The following is a 24,307-nucleotide window of genomic DNA, read 5'->3' on the forward strand; positions in this document are numbered from 1 at the left end:
TATTGCTTAAGTAAAAGACTATGATAATGTTACTATGAAGAAGGTAATGAACTGTAAGCTTTGCTTCATCAGCAGCATAAATATATATACATAAAATTCACATTTTTAAACTATTTACTTTAAAACATGATTTTAAAATACCCAAAGAACCGGATCACCCAGAAAAATCTTACTAAAATTAAACATACAAATATTTATCTAAGAACTCATGATGCCCGATCCTAAGAAGAGAAAATGAAAAGAAATTTTAGATATTATCATCACCCCATATTCCTCTGACTTCTTTCAGAGTCCACATGAACCATGATACCCAAGTTATATTAAATTCTTACCTTCTAAAAAATTAAATGATTTCTTCCTCTTTGCGATTACTCTAGTAATAAAAAAAAAATACAAGCACAAGCAAATCATCAGAGAAGGAGTCTTGAATAGTTACTAAATTTGAGGGGACAGGGTTATATTTTGTCCAATCAGTAAAGTTAATAATTTTTATTGGTAAATCAAAAAGATTTATCATTTGTCCTTTTTTTTTAAATTGAGGTATAGTTGATTTATGACATTATATTAGTTGCAGGTGTACAACATAGAGATTCAAATTTTTTTTAGATTATACTCCATTTAAAGTTATTATAAAATACTGGCTACATTCCCTGTGCTTATCATTTGTGCTTTTAAAGAGACTTTTAATGCTCTAAGTCTCTTTTCTTCTCCAAATAAGCCATGGAACACTGGAATCACATTTGCATTTCCAACCACTAGAAAGAAATGAAGCTGCCTCCCTGGATGTAATTTAGTGGTGCTAGCAGCAAGAACCCTGAAGATGAATTTTTACCTATCCCTCTCACTTATGCTAATCTCTTTGACCAAACTATCCCTTTGTTTAAGGTAGTGTTACTCAAAATGTGCTCAGGCCAGCACCATCTATATCACTTGTGATCTTGTTAGAAATGCAAATTAATAGGCCCCGCACCATCCTATTGAATCTGACCCTCTAGGGGATGAGGACCAGGAAACTTTTTGTTGTTGTTAGTCTGTTTTTCTTTTTTAATTTTTTTAAATTGAAGTATAGTTGATTTACAATCTTGTGTTAATTTCTGCTGTACAGGAAAGTGATTCAGTTATACATATAAATATTCTTCTTTAAATATTCTTTTCCATTATTGTTTATCATAGGATACTGAATATAGTTCTCTGTGCTATACAGTAGGACCTTGCTGTTTATCCACCCTGTATATAATAGCTTACATCTGCTAACCCCAAACTCTCACTCCATCCCTCCCCCAACCCCCCCCCCACCACCTTGGCAACCACAAGTTTGTTCTCTATGTCCGTGAGTCTATTTCTGTTTCGTAGATAGGTTCATTTGTGTCATACAGTATTTTAGATTCCACATATAAGTGATTTCATATGGTATTTGTCTTTCTCTTTCTGACATATTTCAATTAGTATAATAATCTCTAGTTGCATACATGTTGCTGCAAATGGCATTATTTAGTTCTTTTTTGTGGCTGAGTAGTATTCCATTGTATATATATACACACCACATCTTCTTTATCCATTCATCTATCAATGGACATTTAGGTTGTTCAGGAAACTTTTAATGAGCTCTTCAGGAGATTCTTAAGCATCACAAAGTTAGGACACTCGTCCTCAACTCTGTACATTAGAATCATCTGGGAAGCTTTTTTCAAAAAAAAATACCAAAAACCCGGAATACAACCAAATAAATCCAGAATTTCTTGGGGTGGTGTCTGCATATGTTCTTAAAAGTTCTCTGGGGGCTTTCCTGGTGGCACAGTGGTTAAGAATCCGCCTGCCAATGCAAGGGACATGGGTTTGAGCCCTGGTCCAGGAAGATCCCACATGCCACGGAGCAACTAAGCCTGTGCGCCACAACTACTAAGCCTGCGCTCTAGAGCCCGTTAGCCATAACTACTGAGACCACATGCCTAGAGTCCATGCTCTGCAACAAGAAAAGCCACCTCAGTGAGAAGCCCGCACAGGGCAAAGAAGAGGAGCCCCCGCTTACTGCAACTAGAGAAAGCCCCCGTGCAGCAACGAAGACCCAATGCAGCCAAAAATAAATAAATTAATTAATTTTTTAAAAAGTTCTCTAGGTTATTTTAATGTAGAACCACTGTTCTAAGAGAAAAGCAAAATCTGATTCGCGTTAAGACTATCATTAGCTGCTGACTCACTGTTAATACCAAGCCAATGAATTTGCTAACACTTGAGATTACATGACCTTTGTTTTATCCTCTAATCCAGCTTCTTTGTTATGTATAAATTTTTCTTACATTCATCAAGCTAATTTTTTTTGAAACTTTTTATTAGAATTTCAAACATAAAGTATAATAGGAAGAATAACATAAAGCAGTGGTTCTCAAACTTTAATGTGTATTAGAATTACCTAGAGGGATTGTTAAAATACATGGCTGGGCTCCAGTTTCTCTGATTTAGTAGATCTAGAGTGGGGGCCAAAGTGTTTTCATTCTAACAAGTTCCCAGGTGGTGCTCAAGCTTCTGGTCCAGCAACCACACTTCGAGAATGGCTGGTATAATGAAGCCCCATTACCCAGTTTCCAACAATTATCAACTAATAGGTAACTCTTATCTCATGTATATTACCACCACGGCCCAGATAATTTTGAGCAGTCCCTCACATCATATCATTTCATTACAAAATACGTCGGCATATATCACTAAAAACACAAAGATTTTTTAACCCAACCTCAATACCATTATTAAACCTAAAAACAATTAACAGTAACTCCTTAATATTATCATAGTATCTAGTCACTGTTCAAATTTTTCCAATTGTCCTTCTTTTGTCTCCAGTTTGTTGGAATTAAGATACAAATAAGGGGGCTTCCCTGGTGGCGCAGTGGTTGAGAGTCCGCCTGCCGATGCAGGGGACACGGGTTCGTGCCCCGGTCCAGGAAAATCCCACATGCCGCGGAGCGGCTGGGCCCGTGAGCCATGGCCGCTGAGCCTGCGCATCCGGAGCCTGTGCTCCGCAACGGGAGAGGCCACAACAGTGAGAGGCCCGCGTACCGCAAAAAAAAAAAAAAAAAAAAAAAATACAAATAAGGTACAATCATTTTGCTTGGTTGCGAAGTCTCTTAGATTTCTTTTGATCTATAAGTTCCCCTTACACATGTTCTTTTCCCTTGAAATTTTCTGTGGTTGAAGAAACTGGGTCATGTCCTGTTGTTTCCCATAGTCTGGATTTTACCATCTGTATTCTCATGGTGTTAACATGTTAGTCTGTCCCCTTTATTTCCTGTTAATTGATAGTTAGATCTAGAGTCTTGATCAGATTCAGGTTTGATTTTTTTTTTTTTTTTTTTTTTTTTTTTTTGCGGTACGCGGGCCTCTCACTGCTGCGGCCTCTCCCGTTGCGGAGCACAGGCTCCGGACGCGCAGGCTCAGCGGCCATGGCTCACGGGCCCAGCCGCTCCGCGGCACGTGGGATCCTCCCAGACCGGGACACGAACCCGCGCCCCCTGCATCGGCAGGCGGACTCTCAACCACTGCGCCACCAGAGAAGCCCGAGGTTTGATTTTTTTGGCAAGAAAACTTCGTAAGTGATGTTGTGTACTTCCAGCAGGAAACATTTAATGTCCGAATGTCTTCTTATGCTGTTAGCAAATGATAATCATTGCCTAGGAGGACTAATTCACTTACAGTTGCAAAATAGTAATATTCCAATCCTTCTTTCTTCATTTACTAACTGTAATAGTGCTACAAAAAGAAACATCTCCTCAACTATTTGGTTACCCTGGGATACAGTTCATATATCAAAGGCAGAATAAATTCTTGATTATTTCCCCTTAATAATATATTATTTTCAATAATATATTTTCAAAAATATAAATTTGAATAGTGACAATATTATCAGTAGATAATTGATAATATTAAGAAAGTACTGTTAACTGTTTTTAGGTTTAATAAGGGTATTGAGGTTAGGTTAAAAAAGAAGTCTTTGTGTTAGTGATAAATACTGAAATATTTAGTGATGAAAAGACGTAATGTTAGGGATTTGCTCTAAATGATCTGAGCCATGGAGAAGTAGGTGGTGGTATGCATGAGATAAGAATTAGCCATTAGTTAATAATTGTTGGGTAATGGGTAAATAAAGGTTCATTATACCAGTTGGTTCCCTTGTAACTTCCAAATGTAACCAAGAAATGTTATGGTTTAGTATCAAGAACTCATTAATTTTAACATATTTGATGTGTTTTTATAAATACAGTGCTCCAATTAGCCCAATTTTAGCCAGTGGAATCCCCTTTCAGTTGGTTCTTTAATCTTTATGACAGAACCCTGTAGTCTTTGATCACTTCCCCGGCTTTGTACAATGACAAAATGTTCCAGTCTCATTTTTATATTTCCTGACCCACACCTGGCATCAGTCTTTTCTTCAGTGAGTCATGGTGCACTTTATGGAAATACGGAAAATCGTACTGAAAAAAACCCCACAAGTGCTAAGGGTGCTCGCTGTTACTGAGTTGATCATTAAAGCCTTTTTTAGGTCTTTTTAATAGACAGAACTAGGAAATTTTTTCAATAACTCAAACTGATACTTCCAATTCAAATCCAGGAACTGTCAGATTTTTATTTACCCTCTCCAATCTTACCTCAGTATCTGCTTTCACTTAGCCAAAAATCCCAGCTCTTAAGAGCATCAATATAAATACTCAGAATAACAACATCAACACCACAAGCAAATAGTTACAAAAGAGTTAAAAATTTTTTTTCATTCTTTTGCCCTTAAGCTTATTTCCCTTCTTTTAAAAATGATAACTTTATTGAGATATATTTCACGTTATAAAATTCACCCTTTTAAAGTACAGAATTCAGTAGTTTTTTCAGTGTAGTCAGAGTTGTGCAACCATCACCACTACTAATTTCAGAACATGTTTATCACCACAAAAAGAAACACATGCCCATTAGCAGACACTCCCATTCCCCCCACCCTCACCCCCAAGCTCCTGGTAACCACTAATCTACTTTCATTTTCTATTCTGGCCATTTCACGTAAATGAAATAATACACTATGTGGCCTTTTGTGACTGGCTTCTTTCACTTAGCATAATGCTTTCAAGGTTCATCCATGTTGTAGCATGCATCAGTATGTCATTCCTTTTTACTGTCAAGTAATATAGTATTGTATGGATATACCATATTTTGTTTCTCCATTCATCATCTGATGGGCATTTGAGTTTTTCAACTTTTTTTACTATTACGAATAATGCTGCTATGAACATCTGTGTACAGGTTACTGTGTGGACATGTTTTTAATTCTCTTGTATACATACCTAGGAGTGGAATTGCTGTGTCTGTGGTAACTCTATGTTTAACATTTTGAGAAACTGCCAAAATGTTTTCCAAAGTCTTAGGATAATTTTCTGTTGAGTCTCTACTGTAAGCAGAAGGAACAGACAATCAAATCATTTAAAGTCATTTGGACTAGCTCCTCTCTGGGTAGGTATACAAATGACTGAATATACAATTAGGCTCATTTTTTTCATTTACTTTGGTTTTAGGAATTGCTTTCTAAAAATTTAATTTTGTTTTATAATTATGTAAAATATTTACAGGGTATCAAAATTAAATTTACCCAAAAAGTATATAAAACAAGGTATAATCAAAGAAGTCCAACTTCTATCCCTTTTCTCTCTCCTATTCTCTCCTTCTCAATATTGATAATTATTTTTTAATTTTATGTTTTATCCTTATATCTTTCTTCATTATAAGTGTGTATGTGCACAGCTGTGTGTGTGTCTTGTGTGTGTGTGCACGGACCAGCATTTATCTAAGAAAGGGGTAGGAGTAGTGATACAAATATGTCCAATATGAAGACATTATTTATTGTAGTATATGGATATATTCTTTTATAGCTATTGATAGTATGATCAATGTTTTTACGTACTCTGTATATCCATACATGTGACTTCCAGATTGCTATAGCTGAAGCTAAAATTCTCCAGTAGACTCCTTGAAAGACTCATGGGAATAACATTCCTTGAGTTCTTGCATGTTTATACCAGTATGCTTATGACCTTTATACTTAAAAGTCAGAATAGCTGTAGTATCCTATGTTAAGCATTGTACAGTGACACTATTAAAATCTGATGGCATTCTGATTTTCCTCCATTTATGAGTGACTTGTTCTTTTCCTTGGATGCCCACAGGACTTATTTCTTCTTCTTTAAACTCCTACAGTTTTATTAGTGTATATCTGGGTGTTGGCCATCTGGGTCAATTTTCCTAGGTATCTGGTATGCCTTTTCAATATCAATTTCAGATCCCTTAGGTCTGAGAAAATCTTTCTTGAATAGTGGCTTTTAGTATTTTTCTGTTCATTGCCTTGGACTTCTCCTTTAAAGATTCCTATTATATGTACTTCAGATTTTCTCTGCCAATCTTCTGTATCTATCACTTTCTATCAAACTTTATATGTCTTTTGCCATTTCCTTGCTTCCATTTCACATTCTATTTATTTTAAGGCATCATCCACTGTGTTCATTTGCTCTTATATTCCTTCTAGCTTGGTCTTCATTTCTGTAATAATTTTTCCTTTTTTATATAATTCCCTCCTGAGTTCTGTCACCTCTTCTTAAAAGTTTCCCATTCTCCCGTCACCTCATTTCCTAGTTTTTCTAATTCTGATTTATATGGTTATTTCATAGCTTTTGTCATGGTTTTAAAACATCCTTCAACTTCTTTTGAATTAACTGGTTGCAGTGCTTGTCTGTTTATGGCATGGTTTTTTTGTCTTTGGCAACATTATGTGATTTGACTGTGATCTTGATCTTCTGCTCATTTTTAAGTGAAATGGGTTTTGCTGTACTTTTGGGAGGAAGGGATGTTCCAGAAGGATAGCTCTAGAGCTCTCTCTTCAGTTGTTTTCTCACAGTGATGTAAAAAAAAAAAAAAAAAAAAAAAAAAAGCCTCCATTTTTTGAGACTAGCATTCTCTGCTTCTCCAATTTTATTTGGATCTATTCCCATCTTTGCTCAATTATGTCTGTTCTAATCAAACTGGATTTTAATCTCAGCAATTTCTGCAGTACAGGGTTTTGTCCCAAAAGGAAGCTTGATTTGTTAGTTTGAAGAGTACATTCGACCCAGACATCTCCAGCACTGTCATATCCTGTCATGATCCCCTTGCACTTACTCAGAATTGGATTCTACAGAAATTTCTTTCCAGTTTCAGCTGCTGTTCTCAGATTGGTCTGTCTCACTTTCTGGTATTTGTTGGTGATTTGGGAGTTCTTCACGCACATCTAGAGAACATTTGTCAAACAGAAGTAAAGTTCTGTGCTTCTAGAAATAGATAATTATATTTAGATTTTTAGGTACCAAAATCAGAAAAAAGTAAATTCATATTTGTGCTTCTTGGTGAAAAAAACAACAATACATGGTTTGTTGTTCATTTAAAAAAAGGTTTTTTCCATAATTCCAAAAGAGACATGTACCAAAATGTTCATTGCAGCTCTATTCACAATAGCCCGGAGCTGGAAACAACCTAAGTGTCCATCATCGGATGAATGGATAAAGAAGATGTGGCACATATATACAATGGAATATTACTCAGCCATAAAAAGAAACGAAACTGAGCTATTTGTAATGAGGTGGATAGACCTAGAGTCTGTCATACAGAGTGAAGTTAGTCAGAAAGAGAAAGACAAATACCGTATGCTAACACATATATACGGAATTTAAAAAAAAAATGTCATGAAGAACCTAGGGGCAAAACGAGAATAAAGACACAGACCTACTTGAGAATGGACTTGAGGATATGGGGAGGGGGAAGGGTAAGCTGTGACAAAGCGAAAGAGAGGCATGGACATATATACACTACCAAACGTAAGGTAGATAGATAGTGGGAAGCAGCCGCAGAGCACAGGGAGATCAGCTCGGTGCTTTGTGACCGCCTGGAGGGGTGGGATGGGGAGGGTGGGAGGGAGGGAGATGCATGAGGGAAGGGATGTGGGAACAGATGTATATGTATGACTGATTCACTTTGTTATAAAGCAGAAACTAATTAAAAAAAAAAAAAGAGAAATCTAGAAACAATAAATGCTGGAGAGGGTGTGGAGAAAAGGGAACACTCTTGCACTGCTGGTGGGAATGTGAATTGGTACAGCCACTATGGAGAACGGTATGGAGGTTCCTTAAAAAACTACAAATAGAACTACCATATGACCCAGCAATCCCACTACTGGGCATATACCCTGAGAAAACCATAATTCAAAAAGAGACATGTACCAAAATGTTCATTGCAGCTCTATTCACAATAGCCCGGAGCTGGAAACAACCTAAGTGTCCATCATCGGATGAATGGATAAAGAAGATGTGGCACATATATACAATGGAATATTACTCAGCCATAAAAAGAAACGAAACTGAGCTATTTGTAATGAGGTGGATAGACCTAGAGTCTGTCATACAGAGTGAAGTTAGTCAGAAAGAGAAAGACAAATACCGTATGCTAACACATATATACGGAATTTAAAAAAAAATGTCATGAAGAACCTAGGGGCAGGACGGGAATGAAGACGCAGACCTACTTGAGAATGGACTTGAGGATATGGGGAGGGGGAAGGGTGGGCTGTGACAAGGCGAAAGAGAGGCATGGACGTGTATACACTACCAAATGTAAGGTAGATAGATAGTGGGAAGCAGCCGCAGAGCGCAGGGAGATCAGCTCGGTGCTTTGTGACCGCCTGGAGGGGTGGGATGGGGAGGGTGGGAGGGAGGGAGATGCATGAGGGAAGGGATGTGGGAACAGATGTATATGTATGACTGATTCACTTTGTTATAAAGCAGAAACTAATTAAAAAAATAAATAAATAAACTTAAAAAAAAAAAAAAAAAAAAAAGGTTTTTTAATGTTTTTAAGTTACTCCACCAGAGAGGAAGTTTACTTTAACCAATTTAGCCTCATCCAAAATAAGTACAGACATATTTGAAAATTTACCATTATTCTATTTTTTATTCATTCTCCCACAATTATAACTTTGCCATTAAATAACTATGTTATTACATTATCTGTTTACATATCAGTACTCTCAAAAGGGGTGAACTACTCCTAGAGTACAGGTATGGATGTCATTCCTTGAATAGTCAGAGTATCACACAGAACTGAACACACAGGAATATTTGTTGAATGGATGAATGAATGTGCCTGTGTCTTTAAGCAAGCCTTCCTTCCCAGAGCTTAACCATGACTTCAACCAAACACGACTTTTAAAATTTAAAAAAATCCAAGGAGCAAATTAAAAGCCAAAGATTTACAAATTTTAAACTAGCCATCTCAAAAACATCAACCAAACTGACTAAATGGATCAATTCTAGTAAAACTAGTCAAAATGCTACAATTGAAGTCATTAATTGAGTTACATCAGTTGAGTTAATGTAAATCATTAAAAACCAAAAAAAATATATTTTGTCTGTACAATGATGCATTAAAACGCAACATTTGGACTTCCCTGGTGGCACAGTGGTTAAGAATCCGCCTGTCAATGCAGAGGACACAGGTTCGAGCCCTGGTCCGGGAAGATCCCACATGTCGTGGAACAACTAAGCCCGTGCGCCACAAGTACTGAGCCCACGTGCCACAACTACTGAAGCCTGTGCACCTAGAGCCTGTGCTCTGCAACAAAAAAAGCCACCACAATGAGAAGCCTGCACACCGCAACTAGAGAAAGCCCGCGCGCAGCAACGAAGACCCAACACAGCCAAAAAAATAAATTAAATTAATTAATTTTTTTTTAAATGCAACATTTATGGAACATCTATATGTTAAGTGGTTTTCTTTTAATAAATTTATTTATTTTATTTTGGGCTGCATTGGGTCTTTGTTGCTGCGTGCGGGCTTTCTCTTGTTGCGGCGAGCAGGGACTAATCTTCGTTGTGGTGCGCGGGCTTCTCATTGCAGTGGCTTCTCTTGTCGTGGAGCACGGGCTCTAGGTGCATGGGCTTCAGTAGCTGTGGCATGAGGGCTCTGTAGTTGTGGCTCGCAGGCTCTAGAGCGCAGGCTCAGTAATTGTGGTGCACGGGTTTAGTTGCTCTGCAGCATGTGGGATCTTCCCAGACCAGGGCTAGAACCCGTGTCCCCTGCATTGTCAGGCAATTCTTAACCACTGCACCACCAGGGAAGCCCTTAAAGTGTTGATTTTAAAAAGATTAAAAGTAAATTCTGTAATAGAACTCTGATGTTGTATTGCTTGCTAAGTTTCTCAATTCTGACCAACAGGGTCTTATTACTGTAAAGGCAGCCCAGTTCCCTTACTTTATGTTTATATTTTATGGCTTTATGGTTTCTGGCAAAGTTGGTTTTATAGCAAATCTGAAAATACAATTCTGATTTTCATTATAAAGACAGAAATTTATTCATGTAGAAAGAAAAACTCTCAGAGAATTAAACTGAAAATTTATGGCAAATATGGTTAAGGAGGCTTTGAAACACAAATGGCAACCTCCTCCATTTTCTAGGACCTGGCCCTCTCCAGCAATCCCTATGGTTACTGCATTAGAGTCCTGATGGCCATGTTTATACAACATACCCCAACCTGATTGACCAGGCATGAGTTCTTAACCAAGGTTGGGCCAGTGACCCCTTCCCTGAGGGTATTTAAAACTAGGACTAAGATTCTTATCTCAGTCTGGCTACTCTCCTGAGTAGAGATGTATACTTGAGGACTGTTGACATTTGTCACTATCCAGCAGGTAAACTGGGGAGGGCTGGGGAGGGGTCAGTTTGCTGGGAAAGGAAAAAGAGGAGGGATATGCATAGAGAAAAGCAGAGGCAAAAGGCACAAAGGGACCACTTTGTGTGTTTTCTTAGCATTCCAGTTTCTGATTCCTGAGGCCTAGCTACATCCTTTCTCTGGCTTCTAGAAGATAACCATGTAATTTTAGAGCAAATTGCTCTTTTTTGCTTAATGGTTTCTGTTACTAGCACCCAACTATAATAAAATGTAGGACAAGTCTGAAGTTCTAGGATCAGCCACACTTCTCTAGCACTACCTCAGCTTTTCCCACTTCTGGCACATCATGTAGGGTGCTACTTCCTCCTCTACAAACCTTATATTAAAAAACAAAGAAGCACTACACTAATACTACTCAGGAAAGGAAGCAAGCAATATGCCCAGTGCCCATGGAAAAGGCATCATAGAACTGTGGAGTTGAAAGGAGAGAGGCGATCACTTAGCCCAGATCATCTATTTTATAGATGAAGAACCTGAAGGCCCAGAAGAAGCCTTTAACTTTGTAAATTCACCACTGGAGTCTTGACGCCAGGGCTCTACAAACATATCAATACTATTCCTACATTAAAATAAAATAAAATAATCATACTGGACAGCACAATGCAGAGAACAATTGAGAATTCATCTTCAAATTGTTGACGTATTTTAAAGGATATTACATCTCTTTGAGTGAGGATACCATTTTTTTCCCCTGTATTCTGTCAAATTGCTTAGGATACCATTCTTTTTTCTCTGTATTCTGTCAAATTCCCAACAGGGAAATGAGAGCTATTTAAACTAAAAAAAAAAAGACTTGATTATAACAACTTTTAAAAGTACCTCTTAAATGTCAACTTCACTCTTCTCTTTACTACTTCTATATAAATATACTAGAGTAAAAGGATCCTCAAAAGCATATCTTTAGCCAAGTTGGATTAATTCAATTCATAAAATTGTGCATTCACAAATTAAGTTTAGGAGGAAAAGAAAATAGACGCAAAGTTTCTTATTTTTTTTTAAGGTACACTAATGATTTTTAAGATCAGTATTCTCTCTAATATTTAATTAGAGAGAATTTGCCTGCAGCAAATTGCAGGCTGTCTTAAATTACGTGTTGACATACATAATTGACAATGAAAAGTTACATATTGCAGTATGACCAGTTACTGCAGATGATGAATCATTGCAATTATTTTAACTGAATGGGAGAATGAATGGAGGGAAGACTTTTTATTATAATGACTAACTGATATTCAAGAACAGAGAAAAATGAAAAAGTTTTCTCTTACATAAGCAATAGCACCACCTGCTGATAAATAAAAGCAATGACGTCAGTTAATTTAAAATCTGGCCAAAGGTACTTTATATATTCAGATCTTTTCCCTTGAATTCTGTTCCACTTAACGTAATATAATGCAATTCATTAATATAGTCTGTGTATTTATTTATAATTGTTAATTTTAAAGTTTTTACCATACATATTTGAATCATGCATTTAAAAAAATCAAAGGTAAAAATAAAATGTATTATGGAATCCAGGGAAAAACTTTAGTTTGTGTCTGATATTCCCTGACCACTTCTCCTAGAATAATGCCATCTCCCATACCTACCTTTATTTTTTTATAGCATTTATTACCACTTAACATATCATGTATTCATTCTATTTGTTTGTTTATAGTCTTTTGTCTGCTGGAATAAAAAGCGCTCAAGAGCAGGGAATTTATTTTTGTTTATTGCTGTTTCTTTTTATTATTTATTTATTTATTTATTTATTTATTTATTTATTTTTGGCTGCATTGGGTCTTTGTTGCTGTGCGCGGGCTTTCTCTAGTTGCAGTGAGTGGGGGCTACTCTTTGTTGCAGTGCGCAGGCTTATCATTGAGGTGGCTTCTCTTGTTACAGAGCATGGGCTCTAGGCGCATGGGCTTCAGTAGTTGTGGCACACGGGCTTAGTTGCTCCACGGCATGTGGGATCTTCCCGGACCAGGGCTCGAACCCGTGTCCCCTGCATTGGCAGGTGGATTCTTAACCACTGCGCCACCAGGGAAGTCCTCTTTTATTATCATTATTTTTTTTTTGGCTGCACCGGGTCTTAGCTGCGGCACGTGGGATCCTTCACTGCGGCACACAGGTTTCTCTCTAGTTGTGGTGTGTGGGTTTTCTCTCTCTAGTTGTGGTACACAGGCTCCAGGGCACGTGGGTTCTGTAGTTTGCGGCACTCTGCACTCGGGCTCTCTCATTGAGGCACCCAAGCTCAGTAGTTGTGGCACGTGGGCTTAGTTGCCCCATGGCATGTGGGATCTTAGCTCCCCGACCAGGGATCGAACACACGTCCCCTGCATTGGAAGGCAGATTCTTTACCACTGGACCCAAATGGGACTACCAGGGAAGTCCCATTTACTGATGCTTCTTTAACACCTAGGGCAAGTGCCTGGCACATAACAGAATCTCAATAAACATTTGCAAAGAAATTAATGAATATGAAAATAAATGGACAAATGAATATGCAGTGTATTTTTAAGCTTCCTTGAAAGTATAATAGCTGTGTCAAGGACTTCAAGGATCTTGATAGACCTTGCCAAATTATGCTTGAGAAAAGCTGTACTTCAACACTTTATGAGGAGGCCCATTTTCCCATTTTCTGATGAGTGGGAAATGGCATTAGAAAAAATGAACCCATTACTGAAGAAACTGAATATACTTGGGGGTTCTGGAGGCATTTACAATACACTTCTTTTATCCTTTCCTCATTTTTTTTCAGTTAAAGATTTCCTATTTGGTTCTTTTTTATAATTTCTATAAGACCACTGATTTAAAGTCTTTGTATAGTAAGTCCAATGATGGGCTTCTGGAGGGAGTTTCTATTTCTTTTTTTCCTATGAATGAGCCATACTTTGTATACTTGTGATTTTTTGTTAAAAAGTGGACATTTTGAACAGTATTATGTGGTAAACTCTGAAAATCAAATTCTTCCCCCCTCACCAGGGCTTGATGTTGTTTCTTTTTGAGGGATACAGTCATCTGTTTATTTAGTGACTTTTGCAAAGACTGTATTCCTTTCATGGATGGTCACTGAAGTCTTCATTCTGTTATCTCAGTGGTCAGCTAGCAACCTGACAGAGCCAAAAACAAAGAAAAAAATACTCTCCCACTCTGCCAATGGGCTCTGAGCTGGGGTACTCCTTCAACACTTAGCCAGGCCACCTATAATTCGGCCTTAGCCTTCACCTCCTGCCTGTGCAGAGCCCAAAGACCTGCCAGTAATACTCCTCTAAAGTCTTTTCTGTGTGTCTGGCCCTGAGCGTGTGTGTTGCACACTGAATTCCTCAGTATATGTGACAGCTCTCCAAAGCCGTTATTTTTCCATACATCTTCCTCCTCAGCCTCTTCCTTCCCAGGCTTTTTTGGTTTACCTGCAGCTTGCCCCATTCACCATCCCTTGCCCCATTCACCATCCCTTGCCCCAAGTGGCTGTGGGTAGTATGTCTTTACATGCTTTCAACAGATGCCACCTAGGAAACTACTCCAGCTCTGAGAGATTTCCAAGGAAGGCAAAACAAAGACAAGCCTCTGTGCAGGTGTCTCAGGGGAACCAAAAAGCATAACTAAGCATAACTACAGTTTTCTGAGAACATGATCCATATTGTTCCCCTGGCATCAACAAGCTGCACCAGAACTCAGGCTGCCATTCCCGTGGCCACTGCCAAGCTGGGAATGGGGGATGGTAGGCAGGTAAGCAAAAAACGCCACAATGCTTTCTTACCAAAATTTAGCATCCTCTTTCTTTCTTCATTAAGTATTTCCCTGGTTGCTACAAAGTTTTGAATTAGATTCCAGAGCTCTGAAAAAGTTGATTCTGATATTTTTTCTTTTTGCCAGTTAATGGTTGCTTGAGTGGAGGGACCAATTCTTGGAGCTCCCTACTCTACCATTTTCTGCAACATCACTTCTGTTTATTTTTATTGAAGAATTTTTTAAAGACCTTTACTGCATCTGTACCATTGATACACAGTCATTAAAAAAGGTTCACACTACACAAAATCATATAAAGAAGCAAAAGATCACCCAAATATAGTATTGGGTGTACCTTTAGCCACAATAGTTAGTAGTTAGAGGTAGTTAGAGTTATGGGTATACAATCTTATACAAGTGAGATCACAGAATAAAACCTGGTCTTTCTACTAAATAACTTACCATAGATAGCTTTCCAGGTTATTAAACATAATCCCTCTTCCCCACTTTTAATGACTTGAGGGTATTCCATTTTAGGTATATAGAATATTAACCTGATCAGCTTCCCACTTGTGGACACTTTATTTCTGATTTTTACCATTATAATACTGCGATGAAACTGTTATGCATACATCTTTGTGTACTTGTCCAATGATCTTTAGAGTAAATTCCTAGAAATGAGGGGAAAAAAGATTGAAGAAATAATAATAGAGCCTTGTTGACCTGTGGGACAACATCAAAGGTCTAAAAAATTTGTAATTGGACTTCCAGCAGGGAAGGGAATGGGGCAGAAAAAATTTGAAAAAATAATGGCCAAAATTTCCCCCAGTTTGGTGAAATCATAAATTTACATATTCAAGAAGTATAAAGAATCCCAAACAAGTCAAATAGAAAGAAAGCCATACACTATCAATCTACTGAAAACCAAAGACAGAGAAAATCTTCAAAGCAACCAGAGGTAAAGGCCACTTTACATTCAGGAGAGCAATGATACCAACAGTAACTTATTTCTCATCAAAAACAATAAAGACCAAAAGAGAGTAGAACAATATCTTTAAAGTGCTGAAAGAAAGGAAAAACAACTCTGTCAACCCAGAACTGTAAATCCAGAAAAGAAAAAAATAAAAACATTTTCAAATATACAAAAAAGAAAGAAAATTCATAACCAGCAGTTATACACTCTGAGATATGCCTAAAAGAAGATTTATAGGTTGAAGGAAAATTGTATCAGATGGAAATTAGTATCTTTAGGAAGAAATGAGAGCACTAGAAATGCTAAACATTTCTTTCTTCCTTAACTTCTTTAAAATGAATATGACTTTTAACAGCAAAAACTGTATCATATTGTGATAGATGTAATATAATTATAGCATAAAGGAAAGGTGGGTAAATGGAATAACATGGATGCAAGTTTCTTATATTTTACATGAAGCGGTATTATATTAACTCTAAGTAGTATGTGAGACAAAACAAGCACCAAGTAATGCTCATTCTCTAGTCAAGGGGCCAGGTAGAGGGGTTGCAATGCAGGACGGAACCCTTTGGACATAACTACCCTTCTCCAAACACACACCATGAAAGAAACCATGGCACTCTCCCCACCAGGCACTGTGTGCTGTGGAAACAGTGGGACAGAGCCCTGTGGAACATTCCCCTGCTGCACTCAAGTGAGCAGAGGTAGCACCCTTCAGCCTCCCCACGTGGTGCTGTAGAGACAGAGCCCCTCAGACCATTCCAGCCCTGCAATGCCAAAGCAGTGGCCCTCTCCAGTGAGCACTGTGAAGGCTGCCCAGTGGGGCCCCCATCTGCCATGCCTGATTTGCACTAATGACAGCAAAGAGGCAGCACCCAACCCCCTCGCTACAAGAGTTGGGGTAGGATTATGGAGAGGAGGGAATGGGAGAACGGTATTCTTTAAGTCTATGTATAAAGCCCTTGGAACACCATCAAGCAGCTATTCATGCAGCTGACTTGAATCAACACAGTAAAACCATGACAACTAACTGGACTATGGAATACCCCCTAAAATGGCTTTGAAAATGAAATTGATATTTGGACAACAATCCAAAAAAGTGAGCCAGGATGTGAGTTCTGAACCAATACAGGTAACTTGCCTGCTTAAATAGAAGATGTAAATAGGAACAGGAGTTTCGTATCAGCCTAGTGAGGGTCTTTTTAGAAAATTCCAATTTTATGATGAAAGTTAATGGGAATATTAGATTTACTATATAATAACTGAGTTGGAGTAATGTGCCTATACAAAAATATTAAAATTTCTGCTTTTTCAAATATTCTTCTCATCAGTCCATTTACATACATGCATAGTAAGGAATATATTCAAACCAAAACCTATTATTTACAGCCTCCAAGCATTTGAGATTTTTCTCCCACTAGAAATATTTCTTGAAAAACATTAAAAGCAAATATTTACAAAAATCACATTTTTCTAGGCTTATTATTTCACAGATAACCTGAAAGTTTACACCAACATCATTCTTTAAGCCTTATATTAAAAAATTACTGTCCAATTTCTGTCAAGGAAGCCTAGATAAGAATTTTTAAAATGTTGATTAAGAACACTGCACTCAACTAAAAATCTGTGAAGAGCTCTCAGAAGAGAGCTCTCAAGATAGAAATCTGATAAATTTGTAGCAAATTCTTCCTCAGGACCAGATTTTTATAATATCTAATATTGAAATTATTCCACAGAATCTGGCCCTGGATAAATGATTACTACTATTAATTATACAACTTTAAGTTGCAGATTTTGAGGAAAAGAAAAGAAGCAAGGAGCTACATTTAAGAGTGACATTTCTAGGTTGAAGAGAACATGTACTTAACTTCTTAAAAGAAGACTTAATAAGTTTTTTTCAACAGATAAACAACTGTGTGAGAGAAGTATGCAGCACCAGCTGACTTAAATTTTCAGCTCTAACTTGACACCACTTACTCAGTAAGTAGAAAAGGTGAAGAATCTCAATAAGCATTGCCCTTCTTACCTTTCACCATACGAACTTGCCTTGACCCTCCAAATAGATTAGTTCTCATTACTAGGAACAGCCTGTACCTCCTTGTAAAATTTATTACAACTGTAATTAAATAACCGAGTGGGTAATTAATCATTTAATACCTGTCTTAGCAACAAGAAAGTAAACTCCACAAGGGGAATGTCTGCTTGGCATTTTTTAAAAAGATGTGCAGGAAGTAATTGTGCAGTAGGTAATTTGGTTTTGACTCAAAATGCTTATAGCATTTATATCTTAGTGAACAGAATTACTTCCCAATAAACATGTATATGTTCTATATCACCTTAAAAACAATTTTCCATGTTTTAGTTATATATACATATAAATTAAATAGCTTCAAAACTCAACATTTGTTTAAAAAGGAAAGAAAACTGAATTACATGATTAGAGAATCCAATGAATTTTGCAAGCAAAATAAAATTAAAGGATAAATCTAGTTTTTTCCCTCTTCAAAAATTATACAAAGCATATCTTTTATTTGAAAATTTTAGAAAATGCAGTTATGAAAAAAAATCACCTATCACTTCAAACTCCAGGGATAACCATTGTTAAAATGTGTTATATGGTCAGCCTATTTTTCTGTTCATATATAGACACATATCTTTACACAAATAGGACCATCCTATGCATAAAATTTGTAACTTTTTTCTGACTATATATCTTAAAAATCCTTTCATGGCATTATGAAAGCAGATTATCACTTTTAATAGCTATATAACAATCATCATAATAATTATATTCCATAATTAAATAATGTCCTAATGTTGGAGATTTAGGTTGCTTTTCATTTGTTAAACTATAAATAACACTTCATTGAGCATTCTTTTTTTTTTTTTTGGCCACGCTGCATGGTTTGCGGGATCTTAGTTTCCTGACCAGGCCCTCAGCAGTGAAAGCACCGAGTCCTAACAACTGGACTGCCAGGGAAATTCCACATTGAGCATTCTTTATCCTACTATTTCTGTAGGATAAATTCCTAGACCTGGAGTTGCTGGGTGGAGGTACAGTATATGTACATTTCTTGGGGCTCCAACATACAATGTCAAATTATCCTCCAGAAAGTTTTGAACAAATCAACATACATATCTATTTCTAGATACCATTCTAGGAATAGACAGAACGTAGTTTAATCAAATAACTCATAAAGTCTAAATGATAATCATATGAAGGGAGATATTATAAAGATAATAAAAATCATGCAAAAAGAAAAAATAATTGCAAGAGTTCCAAATATTTTCTGTGAAAATATACAACAGAAGTAAAACAAAACAAAAAAATCCACTGGTAATTCAATGAATGTAAATGCTCCAATAGTATTTAAAACCAGTTATTTTGAAAGAATCAATTTAGAAAGTTGAGACAATATCATCACACACATTACTCATATACTATAAACATTTTCCCTGTAGCAAAATGATAGGGTATAGATCATTCCTAAGGACAAGATTCTTATAATATCTAATACTGAAATTCTGATATAAAATATGGCTCATGGATAAATGACTGTTACTATTAATTATATAACTTTAAGTAACAGATTATGAGAGATAAAATAATTATATCCACAAAGTAATTTTAAATGAAGCAGATGCTAAGGAAGAATCAGAAGAATAAATTACTATATGAGGTTTTTTTTTGTTTATCTCTTCAATTAGACTACCCTTTTGGTATCACTGTCATTGTCATTTACTATTTCATCTCTAAAATAAAAGTATTTTTTCTACAGTAGGGCAAGCATTATCACTCTCAGAACTGAGAAGGACTATCAAACATCTCACGTGTTTTAAGTGTTCCTTCCAGTATGATCTGAGGATAACCAGGGAACTTCTTAAAAATACAACTCTCTGGACCCCATTCTCCTGAAATTTTGATTAATTACATTGCAAATGGGGGCTCAAGAATATGTATTTTAGCAACGCCCAGGTGATACTTATGAACTCTGAAATTTAGGTAACTTGATTTATTACTGTAATGATTACACAGGGATCGAATAAAATTATATTGCACAAAGCCAGCACAAATTATACCATACCATAAGAGGACATTATCCTCAGGCCAGCACCAAGACAGTGAGGTACTCAAGTTGAAATCCAAATAATTATTCTTGACTCTTCCCACTTTTTAAAAAAATTATTTATTTACTTATTTATTTTTGCGGTACGCGGGCCTCTCACTGTTGTGACCTCTCCCGTTGCGGAGCACAGGCTCCGGACGCTCAGGCTCAGCGGCCATGGCTTACGGGCCCAGCCGCTCCGCGGCATGTGGGATCTTCCCGGACCGGGGCACGAACCTGTGTCCCCTGCATCGGCAGGCGGACTCTCAACCACTGCGCCACCAGGGAAGCCCTCTTCCCACTTTTTATAGCAAGAATTTATCCCTTACACCTGTCCACTTCTTTCCATCCCCACTGCTATTCCCTATTATTCAGGCTAACATTATTTTCTTGTACTACTGCAATAGCCTCTAATTAGCCATCCTGCCTTCAGTCTACCTCCCCTCTAATCCAACGTCCCTGCTGACCTCACAGTATGCTTCCCTAAAATTCCACATCTAAAAGGTCACTTAACATGGATCCATGGCTCACCACTGCCCTGAGGATAAAACCCAAACTACTACAACCTCACTGACATTTTAATTTGTGTGACAAACAATAATTCTTTGCCTTTACATGTTCTGTTTCCTCTTCTGCACCACTGTTCCTGATACCAAATCAATATTTCCAATATTTGAATATTATCATGTTACTATCCACCATCCATGGCTCTCTACTAACTAAAATATTGATTTTCCAACTTCATTGTTTTAGCTGCTCAAAGGAAATCTTATATTGGATGCTCAAATATCAAAGCTGATTAATGTAGAGCTTTTCTGGGTGGAGGAGGACAAGGGGCTCAACCTCCTCACCTCTTTTCTACACCACAGTAACCCCTAAGGGGGCTCCACATAAAATAGCTAGATTTTAAAATAGTAAAATCTAGACTCTTTTAGATGGCAAACACAGATCTGGTCTGAGAATATCTTTTCTGTATTATCTCCTGGTAACATCCCACGCAAAATCTTATTGACATTGCACAAAAAGCACCATACTTTGATGCACAAGAGGTTCCTTCTGCCTACAACTCTCTTCTCCCACCATGTCTCCTTGAAGAACTACTAATTCTTCAAGCCTCAGCTTTCAGTCAGTGTCCCACTGGCAGAGTTAGGCTCTGTCACTCCTCTATGTGCTTGCACACAGCAACCTCATGTATAGCACTGACACAGTCTTATAGTCTGATTCTCCACTAGACTGTCAACAACTTGAGTGAAAATCTTTACATCTTCCCATCCCCAGTTTCCAAAATACTCTCTGATGACTAGTATATATTTGATATCTATTGAATAAAAGAAAATACATTTAAAATGTTAATCTCAAGTCTTAAAAAATTATTACAATATATTCAGTCTATTCAGTTGAACAAGGTAAGAACAAAATTCTTTTAGAAAATTTACTTTTCCCAAATAGTTGACATTCTAAAAATAGGTTTGGTGTTAATTAAGTAAATCTTTAATTCAGTTATTCAGATCAATTCAATGCCCCAAGTTTTTTAAATTTTTAAATATTTTCATCAAAATGGCAAATTTAAATTATTATGCTTAAATTGACTTATTAGTGAATTACTGAGTATCTACTGCGTTGTACAGATAATAGAGAATCATTAAGCTATTGGATCTTATAAACTATCTACGGAGTCAAAAATAATATACATAAAACTAAAATGGATGATATAAGAGTATAATACACTGTGAAAATGAGAATATATATTCTATAGGCTGAGAATCATTGATAGAAAATCAGATGAAAATGAGATGGTCTAACTTAACATCCTTATGTTAAAAGTAAGAAAAGAGATCTAGGTGAGAAGAAGTTAGAAAAATAGATAAATAAACTTTATCTATGGAAGGTATCATGAAAAGAAGTCAAATATGAAGTGAGACTTAAAAAATAGGAAGAACTCATTAAGTATAAGAGATGAGAGCATTCCAAGAAAAGAGAAGATGAGGACGTTAGTGAGGGGCAGAGAAGATTCATGAGTCTGATTTAAACAGATACAAATTAGAGAGTTATGGGGAGAAAAGACAAGAGGTTTTATGGCACCAGGTTTCAGACAGCTTCAAAGTCAGGCAGAGGACTTTATATTTCATATGATAAAAAACAAGCAACCAGAAAACTTAATAGGTCATTTAAAAAGCTCTAAGAATTCTAAATTAACTGTCCTGTTTTGCATTTGAGGAAAATAAGCCACAGAAAAATTATGTGATTTCCTCATAGTTAGGAACAGTATGGAATAGCCCCACTCATATAATGCTGCCACCTCTGGAGCACTTTGATGAAACAATTCATTCTTCAAGTACAGTGGGTAAATACTGTTGAACTTGGCTGTTTGCCTAAGTTCTAAACAGAATTTGTATAGAGGGCATATTCTCTTGTGAGGGAAAAATCTCACACACATTCAAATATGAATCCTTTGGTTTTAAAATGACCATTTAAAAAATTTAGTATCAATTTCTTACCAAAAATATGCAACAAAAACTTTTGTATGAAACATATTGACAGTTAAAAAAAAAAGGTTCAAATCTATATTGATTGGGCATAAATTTTAACACTTTACCATCTTTCACAACCATGCTTAAAATAAGTATTTCCAGAAAGATAGTAGAGAACATACCCAATCTTCAGATTGAACTTAAAGAGCTTATATGGTCCCATAAATCTGGAATTGATTGAACCAGTATATTAAGAAGACAAACTAGAAAGATGCAGTCAAATGCATCACTGAAAATGTTTTTTAAAGATTGAGAACCAGGTGTGTTGTGCATTATGACAGCACATCTGTGATTGCTTACCACTATAACTTACCCCAGTTTTATCACACAAGCGTAAAGTACGAAATGATCCAACAGCAAATAATTCTCCATCTGGAGCCCAGGCAACTGAGGTAATAGGATGCTCATGAGGTTGTGAACTATACAGAGGGCGGCCGTAGCTATCCCATACCTACAAAAAACAAATTAAAAAGAATCTTTTATAAGTCACCACGTTATTACAAACAAGTTTGTAGCTTCTAGTAAAGTATCAAGTAAAGATTTAGAAGTCATCACTTTATAATATTAGCAATTACATGTCTTTACTATCCAACAAGGCAAGGTGGGGGTAGGGAAGCTGTCTGGAAACCTAAATATCTGCCCCCAAAATGTTATTGGTATCATCATGATAATTTCAGATTTTACTAACTCTTTAATTAATCATAAAAACTACCCATTTTAACCCTTTTAAATTTAATAATAAAGTTTTGAGATGTTCAGTATTTTGCTTAAATTTTTTTGTCCAGTAAGTGCTCTATCAACTTTCCCTGAAAGTATTTATTTCAGTAAATTCCCTCTAACTATAGTTAACTTAAATCTTATTCTTCCTCATAAATTATTTTGGTCTGAAGCTGATTAATGATTAATAAACCAGTTAAGATTGACTTTTTTTTTTTTTTTTTTTTTGTGGTACGTGGGCCTCTCACTGTTGTGGCCTCTCCCGTTGCGGAGCACAGGCTCCGGACGCGCAGGCTCAGCGGCCATGGCTCACGGGCCCAGCCGCTCTGCGGCATGTGGGATCCTCCCGGACCGGGGCACGAACCCGTGTCCCCTGCATCGGCAGGCGGACTCTCAACCACTGCGCCACCAGGGAAGCCCAAGACTGACTTTTTAAAACTAGGAGTTGTTTTCATGTTGCTACTCATTAAATCAAATTCTATAGGTCAGGGACTTCCCTGGTGGTGCAATGGATAAGACTCCACGCTCTCAATGCAGGGGGCCCAGGTCTGATCCCTGGTCAGGGAACTAGATCCCACATGCGTGCCGCAACTAAGAGTTCACAGGCCGCAACTAAGAGTTCGCATGCCACAACTAAGGAGCCTGCGTGCCACAACTAAGACCCCATGTGACCAAATAAATAAATATTTTTTAAATGGTTAAAATGGTAAATTAAAAAAAAATTCTATAGGTCAATGAAATAGGCCAAATTAGAAAGGCAACACTTCAAAATGCTGAAAATTATAAAATAACAATTTGCTAAATTATTAGAGTTAAAAGATATGGCTAAAGAGAAGGACTAAAAGAATACTCTTATATGCTAAATACTTTTCACCGAAATTCGATTCTTTCAACCAGGTGATAAATTCAAACAGTATTCAAACATTACATACCTTATATTTACAGTCTTCGCCAGCAGATAAAATTAAATCATTAACTGAGTTCCAGTCTACTTTTAAAATAATGCCATCGTGAGCTTTCCACTATGAGAAAAAAATAAGATATTTATTATAACTTCAAGAGCACTGAAAAGTTTTTTAAATAAGAAAAGGCATTTTGCCTCTTTCTAATGATTCTCTTGTCTTCTTCCTGAAGAAGACTCCTATCTTCCTTTCATAACCATTATGCTTATTTCATTTCCAATTTAAACTAATGAAAAGCACCTTGCACTATGACATCTACTATATAACTCACATCCTTATCAATTTCCTCAATTGCCTGGACTCCAGATGGAAAATCACTTGCTGTTGAACTATTCCAAGCTTGACATCTGTGTGATAATAATGGAATGAATATGTTATGTACTCCAAAACTTACTTGAATCCAAATTTTGCTCCCTTTGCACAGTTGATCTCGTTACTGATACTGCCTTCATTCTTGTTTACTAATTCTTTTATTTTTTAAAAAAAACTTCTACTACATGAACATTCTCTTTAGCACTCTCTTCATT

At 36.8% G+C, this 24,307-nt stretch overlaps 1 protein-coding gene across 2 annotated transcripts in view; it reads right to left on the reverse strand.

Moving 5' to 3' along the window:
- IFT80 (intraflagellar transport 80) overlaps positions 1 to 24,307 on the reverse strand; it is a 110,973-nt gene that overhangs the window by 46,238 nt on the left and 40,428 nt on the right. For both annotated transcript variants that reach the window (XM_081234301.1, XM_081234300.1), the window contains 2 exons: positions 23,751 to 23,840; positions 22,415 to 22,552 (listed from right to left, as the gene is read on the reverse strand). In XM_081234301.1, the coding sequence (XP_081090427.1) occupies positions 22,415 to 22,552; positions 23,751 to 23,840 (228 nt within the window). The remainder of the gene's footprint in view (positions 1 to 22,414; positions 22,553 to 23,750; positions 23,841 to 24,307) is intronic.

This window comes from Mesoplodon bidens (assembly GCF_964165515.1).
Source record: "Mesoplodon bidens genome assembly, chromosome: 5".
NCBI classification, from domain to species: domain Eukaryota; kingdom Metazoa; phylum Chordata; class Mammalia; order Artiodactyla; family Ziphiidae; genus Mesoplodon; species Mesoplodon bidens.